This window comes from Cibotium barometz, chromosome 37, assembly GCF_041138505.1.
Source record: "Cibotium barometz isolate CiBa-2024 chromosome 37, ASM4113850v1, whole genome shotgun sequence".
NCBI lineage: Eukaryota > Viridiplantae > Streptophyta > Polypodiopsida > Cyatheales > Cibotiaceae > Cibotium > Cibotium barometz.
This window is the reverse complement of record NC_141082.1, coordinates 36,082,343-36,099,173: the sequence shown is the minus strand read 5'-3', so window position 1 is coordinate 36,099,173 and position 16,831 is coordinate 36,082,343. Positions and strand designations below refer to the sequence as shown.

The window sequence follows — 16,831 nt, the reverse complement described above, 5'->3', positions numbered from 1 at the left end:
TAACTCCCACACTAGCTAAAACTAGCTAGCACTGCAGGAAGGCAAGATGAGATCAGGTATACAAGGCACCACCCCCAAACACCAAAGAATACAAACAAAAACTGAAGGTGTTGGTTTGTTTTGATTCAGATAGTACTGAGCCTAACTCTACCTCCTTCAGTCAGATATGTATCTGTTAGCGCTGTATCTGTCAGCACTGCTTCAGTCTGCACTGATTCTAACAACTCTTGTGTTTGACTCTTCCTCCTTCAGTCAGCACCTGAGCTCATCCGGTACATCTGGAGACATCTGTGATCCTCACACTGCATCACCCGTACCAGTGGCCCGAACCCCTCCCTGACGAGGCAGTGAAATCTCGCCTGTAGCTCATAATGCGCTGGGCATCTGAACATATAGTGGGCCTCATCCTCTATCTCCCCTATGGTGCATACTCTACATATCGCTCCTCTCCTGGGATGTTTTGTGGCTTTTGCATTCTCTTTTCAGAGGTGATGGGAGGATACTCTGAGTTGACCAATCGCGATGCGCATAGCATGTGACATGTGCATCTGCATGTAGTCTAGGTTGTACTGAAATGGGGGGAGATGATCCATCTGCAATCCATGTGCATCTACCTCCAAGTACCATACCTGGTTTGGTAAGGCTGGCGGCTGTCTTCTCCGCGAGATGGAGGGCAGTCTGGCCTATCTGTCCTGCTCCCTCTCCCTTTCATGATACAGCTGCATAGAAGACTCTAGTGATACCATCTCTGTTGAGGGATACATGCTGAATGTAAGTAATGGTGTGGAAGAGACTATCTATGAACAGTGGGGCTACCCCAAACTCCGCATGTATTGTCACAGATTTGTTGTACGGACAATTACGTCAATTGTTTCATTAACTTTGAGAAGAGATGCATCAGACACACCTATCTTTTGTTGAGAGTATTCTGTTGTTTAGAAAAATAATGATACACTATCTATTGTAATTAAATACTTTTAAAAAAAAGCAGGATGCAATTCACGAGTTGCTTCTATATCTTTTGTGAATCTTAAATGGCAGCTATCGTCAAGAGATAGTCGAAATGTGGATGACAATGTGTAGATCAGAAAACTTGCCACGCTCTCCAAGCTTTTCTTTGAAGGCGGTTTTGGGGAATCCTGTTCAAATTCGAGATTGGATCATTTCAGGGCTCCCCAATGATTCCTTCTCCACAGATAATGGAATTATTGTGGCCAACTCCAGAAGATGGCCTTTATTAATAGACCCACAGGTATTGCAAGGTTTGTGATTGCTTGAAATTCAAGTTGCTATTTCAGGCCCAAAAAAAGAATGGATGTTTGTAGAACGTTTAAAAAATAATTTTGGGAAAAGAAGGCATATTTTGGACTACTTCATGTTTTAAGATTTCCCCCATGAACATTTTAGGGCCAGGCAAACAAGTGGATCAGAAACATGGAGCGGGAAAGAAACTTGCAAATAATTAAGCTTTCTGGGGGTGGAGAATACATGCGAACTTTGGAGAATGCGATCCAATTTGGGCTGCCAGTTCTCCTAGAAAACATTGGAGAGGAGCTTGATCCATCACTTGAGCCATTATTGTTGAGACAGGTAAGAAAACAAATCTCCTTTGTATGTGAAACTTTTGGAAAAATCATCTCTAAGATATGGTGAGCATAGTGTGCTGTTGATGGAAATGAGTTTGGTTATTTAAGTTTGCCCTGTTTATAAACACCAATCCATTAGATGTAACATGTTATGTAAGGAATATTCCTTTTTCCAATAGATTGCGGGGTTTAAACTCACAACTTTTTGGTAGGAGGATAGTCACAAGAAATGGTTTGCGGGTCTTAAGGTCTTGTTTTGAAATGTTTCATGTCCTGGTAAAGAAATCACAAGGTCCAAAAAACAAACCATTGTTTTTAAATTATCAACAAATGTAGTCAAGGCTTATAGAAACCACTAGAGAACGATTGAAAAATACATGTAACTTGCTAAGGAACTACACTGTCTCTTGTAAATTAAATGAAATTACAAAGCAATACATTAAGTGTACTAAGGATATGGCAGGATTTTGGAAGGAATGAGGAAGAGAAGGAAGAAAGAGTAGAAAAGAGGAAGAGAAGAAAGAGGAAAAGAGAAACAGAAGGAAGCAGAATGGAGGAGGAAAAAGGAGTAGAAAAAAAGAAAAACAAGAGGAGGAGGAAGGGGTGAGTAGAAAGAGGAAAGAGGAGGGAAAAGAGGAGAACATGGGGAGGAGAATGTAAGGAGGAATTAAAAAGAAGACATGACAGCCTGCTGCAGTAAGGTGGGAGTCGATGGCCTAAATGATGGGAAGATTTTGGAAAAACGGAAGCAAAACAAGGTGGATGTAGTGTTGGGAGGCATTTTAGAAATGTGTTACCAAAACGTTTCATATGTTCCATATTTTTATAAAATGTTTCATATATTAAATGGGGTATAAAATGTTTGTTCAAAAATGTATTTTTTGAGCATTCCACCATTTAAATACGTACAAAAGTGATGCAAAGACACTGAACATGCAGTAAAAGACCATACAAGAACACGGAACATAAAATATGATCGATCATTCATGCCAAACACCAAGGCATGCCGCATGCTGTATAATAGAAAAAAGCATCGCAAATGTGACAATGTCTGGATTCTAGACTCCGAATGTCAAAGATCAAATTGAACTAGTGACTACAATCATGACAATTCCACTAACTGAGTACACTATACACAAATGAAATAGAAGTGTGAACAGTATTCAGGCTACTATGTAGTATGGATAATGGCTTTTAGTTGAAACCTACTAGCTGCAAGAGAAATCATTACTCTCCCTCCTTAAGATCCTCCTCATCCTTAAAAAAAGAGAGAAAAGAAACATGTCAAAAGCACGTTTCAAAGCTTAGAAATGTTTCTTGCACATTTCGTACCGTTTCTAAAGTTCAAAATACATTTTGATGCAACACTTTGTTGGAAGATGAATCAAGGAGAAGCTGTTGGGTGGAGCATCTCCTCGGACCATTTGGTATCGGGTGTGTAGTTTGCGGCACTTGGATTGCTCTGTCTAGGGAGATGCCCGGGAGGGGGGATGGCACTTGTGGCACATGTGCTGTCAATGTGCACAGCTTGGCATGTTGAGTAGGGGCATGTGGATAAGGGCTATCTCGTGGAGTCTCAGGACTTTACTCGGCCTTACACAGCCAGATTCTCATTCAGGGAGCCCATGGCGACAGATTCCCCCTCTCCTGCTTGGTTAGACAAGGCTGTCCTCTGGCACCTTACCTCTTCCTATTCGTCGCCGAGGCCATGAGTAGTTTCTCTCTGCCCAAGAGACTGGGCTTCAGGGATTGTGTCTTCCCCGAGTGATTAGCACTTGGAAACACTCTTGGAAGCTTGGAAAACACCCTAGCAAGTTGGGTATGGCTATGGAGAGCCTAGACTGCTCTTCTTGTAAGAGTACTGAAACCAGCTCATCAAATGTAAGGGCATTTGGATTTCCCTTCATCATGCGTCTAAGGGTAGAGGCAAAACTCTGATACGAATCCGGTAATGTATTGAGAACTATGGGCACCAATGTACTATCAGGATATATCTCATCCACACTAGCAAGCTGCTCCTTAAAATCTTTGATCTTGGTCAAGAAGCTATCCATTGAGTCTCCCTCATTCATGTACTCAAACTCCAACTGTTTGCACAGATATACAACACGTGCTTCATTGCGCACCTGGTATAGTGCAGCAAGTGCATCCCATGCCTGTTTTGAAGTCTTACATGACCGAATATGAGGAATAATGCTTCGCTTCACAGAAAGTGCAAGCAATGCATGTGCCTGTGCATCTCTTCCATCCCATCTCGTTTGAGCAGCAGTGGGAGGTACTGGTGGTGCATGTGGAGGGGCCACATCTGTATCAGATTCTACTTCAGATGTACCTGCAGCACCTGGTTTGTGAAACAGGACAAGTTTCACTACCACTGACCACATTCCAAAGGCCTTTAGTAACCAGTACATGCCTCATTATATAGGACCACAATGGGTAGTTAGTCCCATCAAGTTTGTCCTCAGCAAACAACATGTTGAATACATCACTACTGCCAGCCATGACTTTCTACCAAATGCAAAATCTTTCAACACACTGCAAGTACTCAGCATTCACTGGATGCAACCCTGGATGGTTGCCAACTGACTGAATCACCTGCAAAGTGTATGAAAAATAACACAGAGTAGAGAATAGAGTGTTATTGGCAAAAGTATGATGGTCAATGTTGTTGAAGACACTGTAGATGTTGCTGCACACCAAATCTTTGCCGCTACACAGCCCAAACACCCAAAATCAAGCAGAACCAATCCAAAATGACGCCTCTCCTCCAGAAATGTCTGCAGAAACCTTGCGGTGCTCCAAACGTGCCCGAAACACGTCCGAATCACGCCGCAGACCTCGAAAACTTAGTATACTTCGTATACAGCACACTACAGTATACACCTTCTTCTCCTAAGAGGGTATCTCAATCCGAGACAGAAAAATAGGGTCGTGAGGAGAGAGGCAGACTACTAGATCAAGTGTGAAGGAAGCTAGCTCTGATACCAATTGTTGGAATTAGGGTTAGGGTTTCAACAATGCACACACACAAGATAGAGAAGCTTGAGAGCACACAAACTCACTAGAATAGAATGAACAAATGTGTTCCAGATACAAAAGATAAGTACACACCCCAAAATGAGTAGATAAGAGGGTGTACATTCTCACGGGGGAAAAAATCTCCTAGTGAGGGAAAAAATGCCCTGGTGGTCCTAAGTGTGTTCACACACATCACTACCATATAATGCTACACTAACGTCATTAGTGCCCAATAGTGGGTGTAGAACTCTGTATCAAGAGATACTCTCACACACGCACTCCACACACACACACACACACATAAGAGCATATATTCACACGAAGCCCTTCGTACTGAGGTTCTGTCAAACCTCCGGAGATGCAGGGCAAACTCAGCCATAATGAAGCCTAGCACTAAGGGAAGTAGCAAATAGAAAGAATTAGATATAGTGCTCCTCTATCTCTATCTCCCCAATGGTACACATTTGACAGATCCTCTGCTCCTCCTGTATGCCCTCATATCTCCTCGTCGATATCCTGAGTGAGTGTGATGAGACTCGGATCTGGCCAATCGCCATCCTCATGGCATGTGACATGTGTCTTTGTAGGTAGTGTGGCCGTTGTATGAATCCATGTGGTGTGAACCTGAGGAAATGCTTATTGTAGAACCAAGATTTGGTGGACAGCTCCTGAGGGTCTAACCATGTGATACGGATGTCTAATTGAGTGAGGTCTGTGCGGATGAGGCAGTTGATCTCTTGGTGCATTGAGGGGCAAGAGGGGGGTGTCAACGCTATACTAGAAAGGTGGTAGACCATCAATGCGTAGGGAGTGAGAGGCGAACCATCTCCTTGCGGCACGAGCATACCATGAACAAAACACTCCCTTTGTCTCCTGTCTCAGCAAGGACCCTACGGCTAATCTGCGGAGGTGGTCTCTACCTAGTGCGTATACCCAGTGTAAGTATGTCACTGTATAGAAAAGGGCATCCAGTACCAAGGGGGTAGCTACAAACTCTGCTCTAATGATCTCATGTGTTACCGATGCTTTGCTCTGGATCATCTTGGACAACATCAAGATCTGTATCCTCTCTAAATTTTGCCAGTCTTTTTGCCCTAAATCTGGTCCCCAAAAAGCTATCCCATAAAATACTGCGGGAGTGACCAAGGTATCAAAGAGCCAAATCTTTGTGCTTGGTTCCTGGAAGTGGGACTAGAAGGTTGCAGGCCCTCGTGCCATCCGTGTCTGTGCTGCTGACCTCATTGTGAAGATCTGTCCTGAGAAAGTAATGCCCAGATATCGGTATGATGAGGCTATCTTCACCACTTTGCCACCATATGTAAACTGATTTCTCTTTGCTGCTGCCCTAGATGTGTTGAAAATCATGCCTTTGGTTTTTCCCAGGTTCACCTTGAGGTCATGCTCCTCTCAAAAAGCCCCAAAAGCATCCAAATGCCTCTGCAGTCCCTCCTTTGAATCTGAAATTAGGACAATGTCATCCGCGTAGAGGAGGATGGGTACTAGTGTATCAGCCAGTGTAGATCCAGCCCCTCCCAATCTGTCAATGGAGTTCTCAATCTCATCAACATAGAGTCCAAAGAGAGTGGGTGATAGTGGGCATCCTTGTTTCACCCCAATAGTACTCCTGATCTCCGATATACCTCCAGGTGCCTCTACTCTCCCTGTCACTAGCTCATATAGTGTAAGTACTTCCCATATCATATCTGCTGGGATCTCAAGCTCCTGGAGTCTCGTGAAAAGACAAGCCTCTTGGGACACTATCAAAGCTTTGCAGAATCTACAAAGAAACAGTACACCTGTCTCCCCTTATGCTTGCCTTCCTCAATAATGGCCCTCAAAGTGAAGATGTGATCTAAGGTAGAGAAGGACCTCCTGAACCCCGCCTGTCCCTTGGCTCATTGGCCATGTCTCTCTACATGATTGCTGATTTCTGCTTCTAGGACTGAACCAAAAATCTTGGTTAGGATGTGTCCTATCGTGATAGTATGGTAGTTGTTTGTGTTGAGGGTATCCCCGGCTTTGTGGATGGGAAAGATTGTGTTGGTAGCCCAAGAGGGGGGTAGGCCTTCACATGTGGCAGTGTTGAAAAGCTCAGCAAGGAAGGGTGCAAGGGTATCACATGCATGTATGATTTGTTCATCTAGGAGATCCTCATGGTCCTTGGCCTTCCCACCACTCTTAAGCTTATGTATGCCCCTTGTGACATTAGCCTCCATGAAGAGCAAAGATCTGTCTGGCCAGGGGATCTGTGGCGTGGCTGATCTGGGGCATCATAGAGCCCTTGGCCATACCCATGCCATGTGACTTGATCGGTGATGGGGGTGGGGGGCTCATCTTGGAGAGTAGGCCAAAACCCTCCCTGAATAGGCAATGGTATCAGCATCGTATCTCATAGTACAGTGGGCATCTGCATATGTAATGCTCCTGTCTCTACCTCCCCCATGGTACATCTTTTGCAAATCCTTTGCTCCTCCTCTATGCCCTCATATCTACTTGTCTCTATCCTCAAGATGTGGGATGATACCTGAATTTGACCAATGGCTATCCTCGTAGCATGTGACGTGTCCTCATAGAGAGAAAGAAAGAAAGAAAGTTGTATTAACATCTGCAAAAGGCCAAAATGACCTATGAGACCAAAAGGTTACATCGTGTCCATGAAATACATCATGACCAAAAGAGAGAGAGAGAGAGAAAGAAAAGAAAGAAAGTTATATTAACGTCTTCAAAAGACGCAAAGGGTCTATGAGACCAAAATGATGTGTACATAGTATAGTGTCCATGAAATCTCGTCATGGATGAAATAAGAAAAAGCAACAGTAAACTAAAACTGAAAACTGAAAGCTAAGATCTCAAACTCTGAGATTATACAAGAAGAAAAATCTAGATCCTACTATTCCAGGTATAGGATACAATAAGTAATGGGGATGGGAAAGCTGAATAAAAACAGTCAATGAACCTTGTATGTCAGGCAAGGGCCCATCTAGAATGTCCATCATGGGTGATATAAGAAGGCTCTAGAGATGTCGATAGTCTACTGTGAGGATGAGGCTGCTCAATGGCAGGCCAGGACTCCTGAATCCGGGGCTGATGAGCTGGGTGTGGTTGGGGTCCGATGGGACAAGGGTGTCTAGCTCTCTGGAGTGCTCCCATGGGCCTGTTGCAAGGGGTATAGGTTTCCGTATCCATTGTGGTGGGCTTTGGTGCCTACCTATCCACCCCTCTAGGTTGGAAAAACTGGTGATGGTAAGCTGAGAGGAGGGCTGTTGGGGACGAGGATCTCTGAGTAGTGACTCTCTATGTTGGCTGAGCTCCAGTAGGAAGAGTCCAAGGCACCTCTAATCTGGGTACCCCATGAGCCGGGATAAGGTCCAAAGCCCTCTCTGAATAGACAATGAAATCTCCCTCTGATCTCATAGTGGACTGGGCATCGGCCAACATAGTGCTCCTCCAACTCAACCCCCATCTGACAGAGTCTGCATATCCTGTCCTCTCTAGGTATCCACTCCAGTTCTACCAATCTCTATCCTCAGTCTATGGGATGATACCCTAAGCTGGCCAATGGCTATCCTCATAGCATGCGACATGAAGGCATATAGATAACGAGAAATGATTTTTGTAGTATTGTATCTTGGTAGGCAATGGGACTACGGCATGATCCATGTGTTATGTGTGTATAGTCCTAGTAGATCATATTGGATCACCCGGTTCCTATCCTCATGTGTGAGCCTAATGTATGGGGAATCTGGATCATACTGAAATGGAAGGAGCCGGTCCATCTGTAATCCTTGTGCCTGAAACCAGGTGAATATTGTGCCATACCAAGATGAATGCTCTCCCCTGGCCGCTCTCCTGTGATGACTGTAGTGCAAGTCAGGGAGTTGAAGCGGATCCATCTCCCTCACCCTCTTTATATAAGTGACTGTCTGGAACAGGGCCTCCACCAACATAGGAGCTGCAACAAACTCTGGCTGGATGATTTGGTGGGGAACAAATGGCTTGCCGTGTATCATCCGTGATAGCATCATGATCTGTGGACGCTCTATGCACTGCCAATCTGCCGGGGATAAATCTGGTGCCCAGAAGGGATTTGTGTACATAAGCGCCAAGTTGACTAGGGTGTCAAAAAGCCAACCCTTGTTCCTCTGCTCCTGAAAATGCGCCTGGAAACACTGCCTCCCCAATAAGGCTAGAGCTGCATATCCTCTAGTGAGTCTATCTGTCTCATAGAGAAGCTTGGACTCGTGAAGGTAGCTCCAAGATAGACATATGAGTGCACCACCTCAACCCTGCTACCCATATAAGTGATCTGTGTACGGCCTTCAAAAACTGGGTAGGAGGTGTGGAATATCATAACCTTGCTTTTCCCAAGGTTGATTGAGAGCCCCCTCAATGTGCAAAAATCTTGTAAAGTATCCATGTGCTTCTGTAGCCCCTCCTCAGAATCTGCAATGAGCACAATATCATCAGCATTTAAAGGGATGGAAACAAGAATACCTCCTAGAAAATCTCCTCTGCCTCCGGTTCTGTCAATGAAGTTTGAGATCTCATCTATGTAAAGTCCAAAGAGGGTCAGAGATGGTGGGCATCCTTGTTTCACTCTGATGGTGCTAGAGACCTCCTCAAAGAGTCCTCCCCCGAGCATCCTACCCTGCCAATCTGACTCCTATAAGGCAATGATTTTATTGACATCTACTAAAGACACAAAGAGTTCCATGTGTTGCATTAGTTCCATGTGTAAACTGATGATGAACATAAACCTCGAAACATGGGGAGAGAGAGGTTGCCATAGTTTAATCCTAGATGCATGCAGTTATCAATTTTAAGTCGCGTTATGCTCACAGGTCTTCAAATCCGGTGGTATGATGTGCATACGACTTGGAGATGCAACTATAGAATACAACAACGATTTTCGGTTTTACATCACCACAAAATTAAGAAATCCACATTATCTACCAGAAACATCAGTCAAAGTCACGTTACTAAACTTCATGATAACAAAGGAGGGACTATCTGATCAGCTTTTAGGTGTAGTGGTAGCGCGAGAACGGCCTGATTTAGAACAACAAAAGAATGAACTTGTTGTCCAGGTAAATTATTCACTTTTTTTGGATGTTTAACTTGAAAGAACTGCAATATTTTTCTGTATTTCCATGCTCTATACCTATATTAGGTTAAGGTTTATGGTTCAATAAACTTTACAAATAAGGGACATTTTCTTGTTTCCCTTTTGTCTCGACCTTTATAGCATTAATATGTATAAAGTTGCAATACGTCCAACAGACATAATACGCGCACGCATGTGTGTGCATGCACACACACTCACACCAGTCGCACATGTGCATGCTGGGGGAGAGAGGAGGAGGGGGGGGAGGGGATGGTGGGGGCTGTGTGTGCAGGTTTGGTAGGGCTGTACCCTTGTGCTTACAAAGCTGTCAGAATATTAAGTTGAGCCTACCTTTGCACACAGCTGTTATGCTTGAGTAGGCATCTGCAGTAGAGAATACTCGCATCACAGCAGCAGCAGCAACAGCTAGGCATCCCAACGACAAAAGAATGGGCATATCGAGATCGGTGATTGCATTGTCAGCCATCACCTCCCATCTATCTTTCTAATTTCAATGTTCTCCTTGCTAGATGAGCATGAACATAATCAAGAATATAGAGTTTAAGGGAACTTACTTGGAAAATCACTTGTATGTTACAAAGAGATCCCACATGCAACAAAGTTTGCAATTGTCTAGATTCTAATGTCATGCCACAATTCCATGTTTCGGAAAGGGCACAGGGGTGTTGGCAAAGGATAAAGCTGACCTTGATAATTCGTGATGTTGGAAGGGTCCCAACACCATTCTCACATGTGGGGGAGGTGGCAGCCGTTGTCACCCACCATTGCAACGGCAGAGAGCTAATTGGCCACAACGTTCGTTATTGGGCTGTTTCCAAATGCTATGGACTGCCTGTTTTGACTTGCTTAGCCCGTTTTCTAAGCCACATCAAAAATGTACCGAAGTTTTGCATGAAACATTGCAAGGGGAGGAAATCGGCAAGCCAGAAGCGCTATTCACTTCCTGATACAGCCTTTTTTGATGTCAGTCTTTTGCATTATTTTTTCTCAAAACATGAGTGGACTCTTCTCCATTGCTTGCCTGTAAGTGTGCCTGATTCGCACAAGCCATAATCAGCTGAAAATTGCAGAAATGGGACTGATGCTCTGCAGTTTAGCCTGGTGACTCAAATATCTCATTTTTCCCTATTTTGTCTTTCATTGGGCAATCAGTTTTACCTTAAGCTGGGAATTTTTCATGCACATTGCTAGTGCTTAATCTCTCCATCATGTTTCCTCGGCAAGGTTCCCATCAGAATGTTTGGTTTCCTAAAAAACTCATAATGTATTGGTTTGTTTTGGACATGTATCTTAGGATTTTGATTTTTATGTATTCATATTGCTATTCCTTTCCTATGTTGTGAATTAATGACATTGCATTGGAACTTGTTTGCATATCATTTCCCATATGGAGGTTCCCCATTTTCTTTCTATTGGAAATTTCTGATAACTATGGCTTTCATGTATGTTTTGTAGGAGGGTCTTTTGACATTATGGAGATGCCTGAAAATAGCCAAGGTGGAATACTAAATGGAAGAGTGTGCAACAGCTAGCTAAGTTTCTTAGTGTAGCGCTTGCTCATAGGTGATGCATGACACGTGCTCATAGTGTAGCCCTTGCTCATAGGTGATACATGACAATTGAACCAATTTATGAGAGAAGGTATTTTTTTAACATTGCCACGTGTATCATGCCAATGCATGTGGGAACTGAACAGGACCTTAGACTAGGTGCAGACATGTGAAGGGAAATGCAAGAGTGCTGGGCTTGAAACAAAAGGAAAAATACATGGAGCCCAAAAACCAAATGTCTGAGCAGACCAACCATGGAGTAGAAGCAGAATGCATGCAAGCATTATTAAATGCTTATTTTGCATGTTGTATACTGGTCAGGGAGGAGTTGCTCTCTTTAATGGTTCCATAACCACTATTACAGTGATCTCTGCTCTTTACAATTCAGCTTGAAGGCAGAAGAAGTAAGAGTATCTGATTTCTAATCCTTTACCTTATTGTGGTGTGGCAAAAAGTTTATTCATCAGCCATATTGGGGTTGACTTAACGGATTGAAGTTACCAATCTCGAGGTTGGAAGATCTAGTAGACACTGAGGACCCAGATAATACATCATTTCTATAAGCTGATTGATGAACTTGAGGAGCATTGACTGGTGAGTTTTGGGCCTGTTTATCACGTGCAACCATCCAAGGGGGGAGGGATTTGTTTTCATTGGGGTTGAGGCAACTAGACGAGGTGACTCATTACTCACTTAAAAACATGCACTTGGATGTGCTAGAGATGTTATTGTGCTCAACTGGACTCACCTCGATACTACTTACATGTTTCTACTACTTCTGAACTAATTTAGGGGCACATGACTCCTGGATTCAAGTGTTTTATGAAAGCATCGTGTGGCTTTGTGTTGTTCCTTTGGTGAAGAAAGGATCATTTCGCTTGTTTTGAGGCCATTTTGAGTTCAACATCCTTTGGTCAGATTTCTCCATATTAGAGACGAATAACGTTGAGGACTCCCATCCGGCAAACAATATGTGCTTGGAGAAATATGTGGACAGAGTTGGCCTCAAGTCATCTAGAAAGCCAATTGTAGCCAAGTTAATCAGGGCTGGTTTTTGAGCTCCTTTGTTTTGACACATTTTTGGGAGTCTGCCATGCATCAAAATCAAGTCTATCTTTATCTTTTCCATTTACCACATGAGAGCTTGTTGTTGCAACTTTTGCTTTCCCTTTATCCAAGCATGCATGCTCTAACTGAGTAGAATTCTTTTCTTTTGAGTTTGCACTGAGGCCGCAAGAGCAGCTTGTGGAGAGGGCGTAGCCACAACAAGCGGCTATAGTAGAAGCGACGGACATTCTGACTGCATGTGCCCAAACTTTTTGCAAGTGAAACAAGAACCCGCAAAATTTTCCATTTAAGTTCAAAGAAAACTTCTTGTGTTGGGATTCCTTGCATTTCGACATCCATTGCTACCCTGTCAGAGGTTTGTTTGTCTCTGCCCCAAAGGATACTAAATGTGTTTACGCTACCAGAAGATCTAGGAGGGCATACAACCTTTTTTTGTTTTTTTTCCGAGAAAAGATCCTTTCATTAGTTATATAAAAAACGCCCGTAGGGCTACAAAAGACCCTCTCCTGCTCATAAGAAAACAGAGCAGAGATCCAATCAAGGCAGCTAGGGAGACTCTCCCTAGGTGCAAAAAAGTACAAATATCAGTACAAAGAACTGAGGGGCTATATCATACAATAGGAGGGGGGAAAAACCAAACAGGTGGCCTGTAGTGCCAGCGAAGGAAGCCCGCGTGTAGGGTATAGAAGGGGCCGCTGCGCCAAGTGGTGTGAAAGGCCTGGCGCCGCAAGATCGCCTCATCCGAGTCGCCCTGGATGTGGTCATACTGTCCTCGCAGGGAGTGGATCAACTCCTGCTAAATCCCCCGAACAATGTTTGCTGGTGGCTCCAGACTCCCCTCAAAGGCCCTGAAACACCGGGCTCTCCAGGTGAACCAGATGGTGAGGCTACTGAGGAGCTCCCATCGTAGATCCCTCTCCTGTGTCCAGCCCCGGCGGACGAGAAATCCAGTGAAGGAACAAGGCGAGGCTGGCCCCTAATGAATCTGATGGCCTGGCTGTCCTGCTCCGTCTCATATCCCGCAGCAGGCCCTGACGAAGTCGACCAAGCAACGGCACCCCACGTATACATGCCCTCTGGAGAGAGGGGGGCCAGAATGCGCAGCATCCGCAGCCAAATGTGTTGCGCCTGAGGACAGTCCCATAGGCAATGTCTCCGTGTCTCCAAAGGGTGGCCGCATCGGACGCAGGCCGCCGGAAGACCACTGTAGACAAGCCAGGTGCCAACTGCAGAGCCCCTGTGGGCGACCAGCCACTGGAAAGTCGAGATCCTGCGTGCCTGTCGACTAGCCCAGAAAAATCCTGCAGGAACTCCTGTGAGAGCCCCTGTAGCCGCCAATGCTCCGATACAGCAAAAGAGACCATCCTCCTCGCATTCAAAATATGTCTCCTCAACCGAACAGTGTACTGGAAAAAGGTGATCTCTGTGGCCTCGGGGGATGCATAAGGATCGTGCCACTCGTACTCGCCAGGGTCCCATTGGAGCCGGGCCAAGGGGCGCGCAGCATATGTCCATATGCACCAATCAGAGTCCACATCTGCAGGGTCTGGATGAATATGCCACTTCCAGGAAGCGGCGGCCACTACCCGTATCCTCTGAAAGATGCACTCTGCAACCAAAGGCGACTCCGCCTCCACTCTCTGAAGTCTGCCCTCATCCTGTATCTCATAGTAGAGGCATCTACCATCCTCAGTGCAAGCTCTGACAGCAATCAGGATCTCCAACTGTGTAAAGGCTCCCATCCACCGTGGAGCCACTGGCTCAAGAGGCGTGAACCACTCCTCTGTGAGTGCCTCCTGAATGTCATCCCTCATAATCAGCCCCCCTCTGAAGTGACTCAGCCTCTCCACCTGGATCTCCTCTGGGAGACAACAGAAGGCCTGCCAGTCTCCAAAACTACGGGCTGGGCCTGCCGCCAATGATCCCCAGGCTAGACGAGGCCGAGAACCCAGCATATGACCCTGCTCTGTGCGTACCGCTGGGCTCCAAATGAGTGGCTGTCTGGCCCGCTCCTCATCTCAAGAAGGAGGTCTCTGAGAGAGCCCCGGTGATGGCACGGAAGCGGTAAAGCTGTTTACGCCCTTATAGAATGCCACACTTCCACACATGCATGCAAACACACGAGAACACCAGATCAAAGAGCATGAACAAGACTTTATATTTCAGATCTGGCTGTCACAACTTGTACCCAAACAAACACAGAAACAAAAAGAACTCTCTGGCATCACCAAACACCAGCCACAGCTAATCAAAAGAATTTACAACTCTGGCTTGAGTCTTCAGAAAAGGTAGAAATCCACAAAAAACCACACACACACCCTCTTCCTCTGGCTCTCTGTGCTGATCCTCTGTCAGTTACACTTCAAGCCCAAGCTCTGCAACTTATCTGCCGTGCTTCCGGCCTCACCAGCCACCCTTTATATCACCAGCCTTTGTTTCACGTACCCTAGGCAGCTCCTCTGCAGTCGTAAGCTCTCCAAAACCCCGCACAAACACCAGCCCACGCTCAGCTTCTCTGCAAACCACTGCACTCGCTTTACTCGTCTGTGGCTGTACTTCACAAGGGGGACCCCATCGAATCCACGTTCACGTGTGCCTCAGCTGCACTTCCGGCTGCACTCTACCTACTTGCATGTCCTCCTTACGGTAGCCATCCAAACGGCGGCCTTCACCAAGGCGGTTTCTCTCACCAGCCGTCGCCTTCCACCACATCAACTCTCTAGTCGCCCGCAGCCATGAACACCCGAACCTTCAACGCAAACCTTGGCTTTATCTTCCAGCTGCGCCCGAGCCAAAAAAAACAAAGCTTTCTCTACTTTCTGTCTGCAGGCGCCTCAGGAAAATGACCCCTTTATCCACCAGGCGACTACTCTTCACCTGTATGCTCTGCGACCCTCCACTCGTCCTCCAGGCAGCAACAACCCGTCTTTACCTCCCTCTGTATTCGGCCACCCCTCTGTTGCCAGCCTGTTGTTCTCAGTCCAAGCAAAACACACCACTTCCTTTATCATCCACTCGCCCTTCTCAGAGGCGGCCTCCTCACGTCCCTTGCTGCAGCTTTTTTCTCCTTTGGCAATTCTGTCTGCTCCCCCCCGCTGCTCTTCACCAGTTATCACCCAAGCGGCACTCCCTCAACTCTTCTAGAATCCCCCCTTTTTCATGTACTAGGCCGCCTCCAAGCATCCGCACTTCGCCAACTTCCAGAAGCAGCGTCTTCTTCACGTGCTGGCCGTTGTTGGCAAAAATGTAAACAGCCACGTAGTTATGCTTTTTTGGCCACATAAATAATGTAACTTATTATTTTATTTTCCTAAAACCTCAACAATGGCTACATCACTCTTCATTTCACATTATGCTCAAGGGCACATCAATATTTTATGGTTCTCATGCTTCCACATCTTCCAACATAACTTTCTAGTGCCCACTGTATCCTTGGGGACGCGCACACACTTCCAGCGACCGAGCAGCTGATTCCTCATCCTATGGACCTCTCACCGGACAGGCCTGCACATGCTCACATCAATACCATCTACTCTGTACACCTGGCAACGCTTTCAAAAGCAAAACCTTCACACACGCCATGTACACGTATGTACACATTACCAACTCTTTTTTTGTCCACACATATTTAGCAACCCCCTACTTCTGCTGAGACATTCATGTCCAGCAGCTGTACAAACAGGGATGAAATATTCAGATCTTCCTCTGTATCCTCCACAACCTCCTGACATGCATCACAAGCTTCCTGATCTTCTTCTTTCACGGCTAACATCAATCGAGCAAAATATTCCTTCAGTCGTAAACCATTCACTCTCCTTTTATGCTTCTTTCCATTCAAATCAGCAAGCTGATAACTCCCATTATCAAATTCTCTCTCAACTTTATACGGACCTTCCCATTTTGTCTGAAATGCAGTATGAAAAGTACTATCCAGCTTGCTATTATACCTGAGAACCAGATCACCCTCTTCAATTTTTTTCTGCTCCACTTTCTCATTCTCTCTCTCTTGTCTTTTCAATTGCATAGCTGCATAATGATCAAATGCTAGCTCTCTGTCCAACTGGACTATTTGTAAGGCCAGTAATCTTTCTCTGTAATAATCAATAGGCTCATGCCCTTCTTCAACCAGGAACTTCAAAGCTGGAATTTCCACATCAATAGGCATGAGTGCTTCTTTCCCATAAACTAAATGAAAGGGTGAGAATTGTGTACCAGATTTTACTGCAACCCTGTATGCCCATAATACACGATTCATCTCTATATCCCAATTCTTGATATGGCCTTCTGTCATTTTGGTTATCATCAGCTTAAATTCACCATTGAATCTTTCATTCAAGCCATTGCATTGAGGGTGATAAGGAGTGGAGTACTTGTGGTTGATATTCAATCTTCTGCATAAATGATCAACTACCTCTCCTCGAAATTCAGGTCCATTATCTGATAATATCTCCAGAGGAATACCAAATCTGCAGAGCATATATGTT

General features: G+C 45.2%; 1 protein-coding gene across 9 annotated transcripts in view; it reads left to right on the top strand.

Moving 5' to 3' along the window:
* LOC147617231 (uncharacterized) overlaps window positions 1-16,831 on the top strand; it is a 258,130-nt gene that overhangs the window by 175,425 nt on the left and 65,874 nt on the right. For 8 of the 9 annotated variants that reach the window (XM_086776855.1, XM_086776859.1, XM_086776858.1 and 5 more), the window contains 3 exons: window positions 1,042-1,252; window positions 1,408-1,590; window positions 9,446-9,691. In XM_086776855.1, coding sequence (XP_086632981.1) covers window positions 1,042-1,252; window positions 1,408-1,590; window positions 9,446-9,691 — 640 coding nt within the window. The remainder of the gene's footprint in view (window positions 1-1,041; window positions 1,253-1,407; window positions 1,591-9,445; window positions 9,692-16,831) is intronic. The other variant, XM_086776854.1, reaches the window with a different exon arrangement.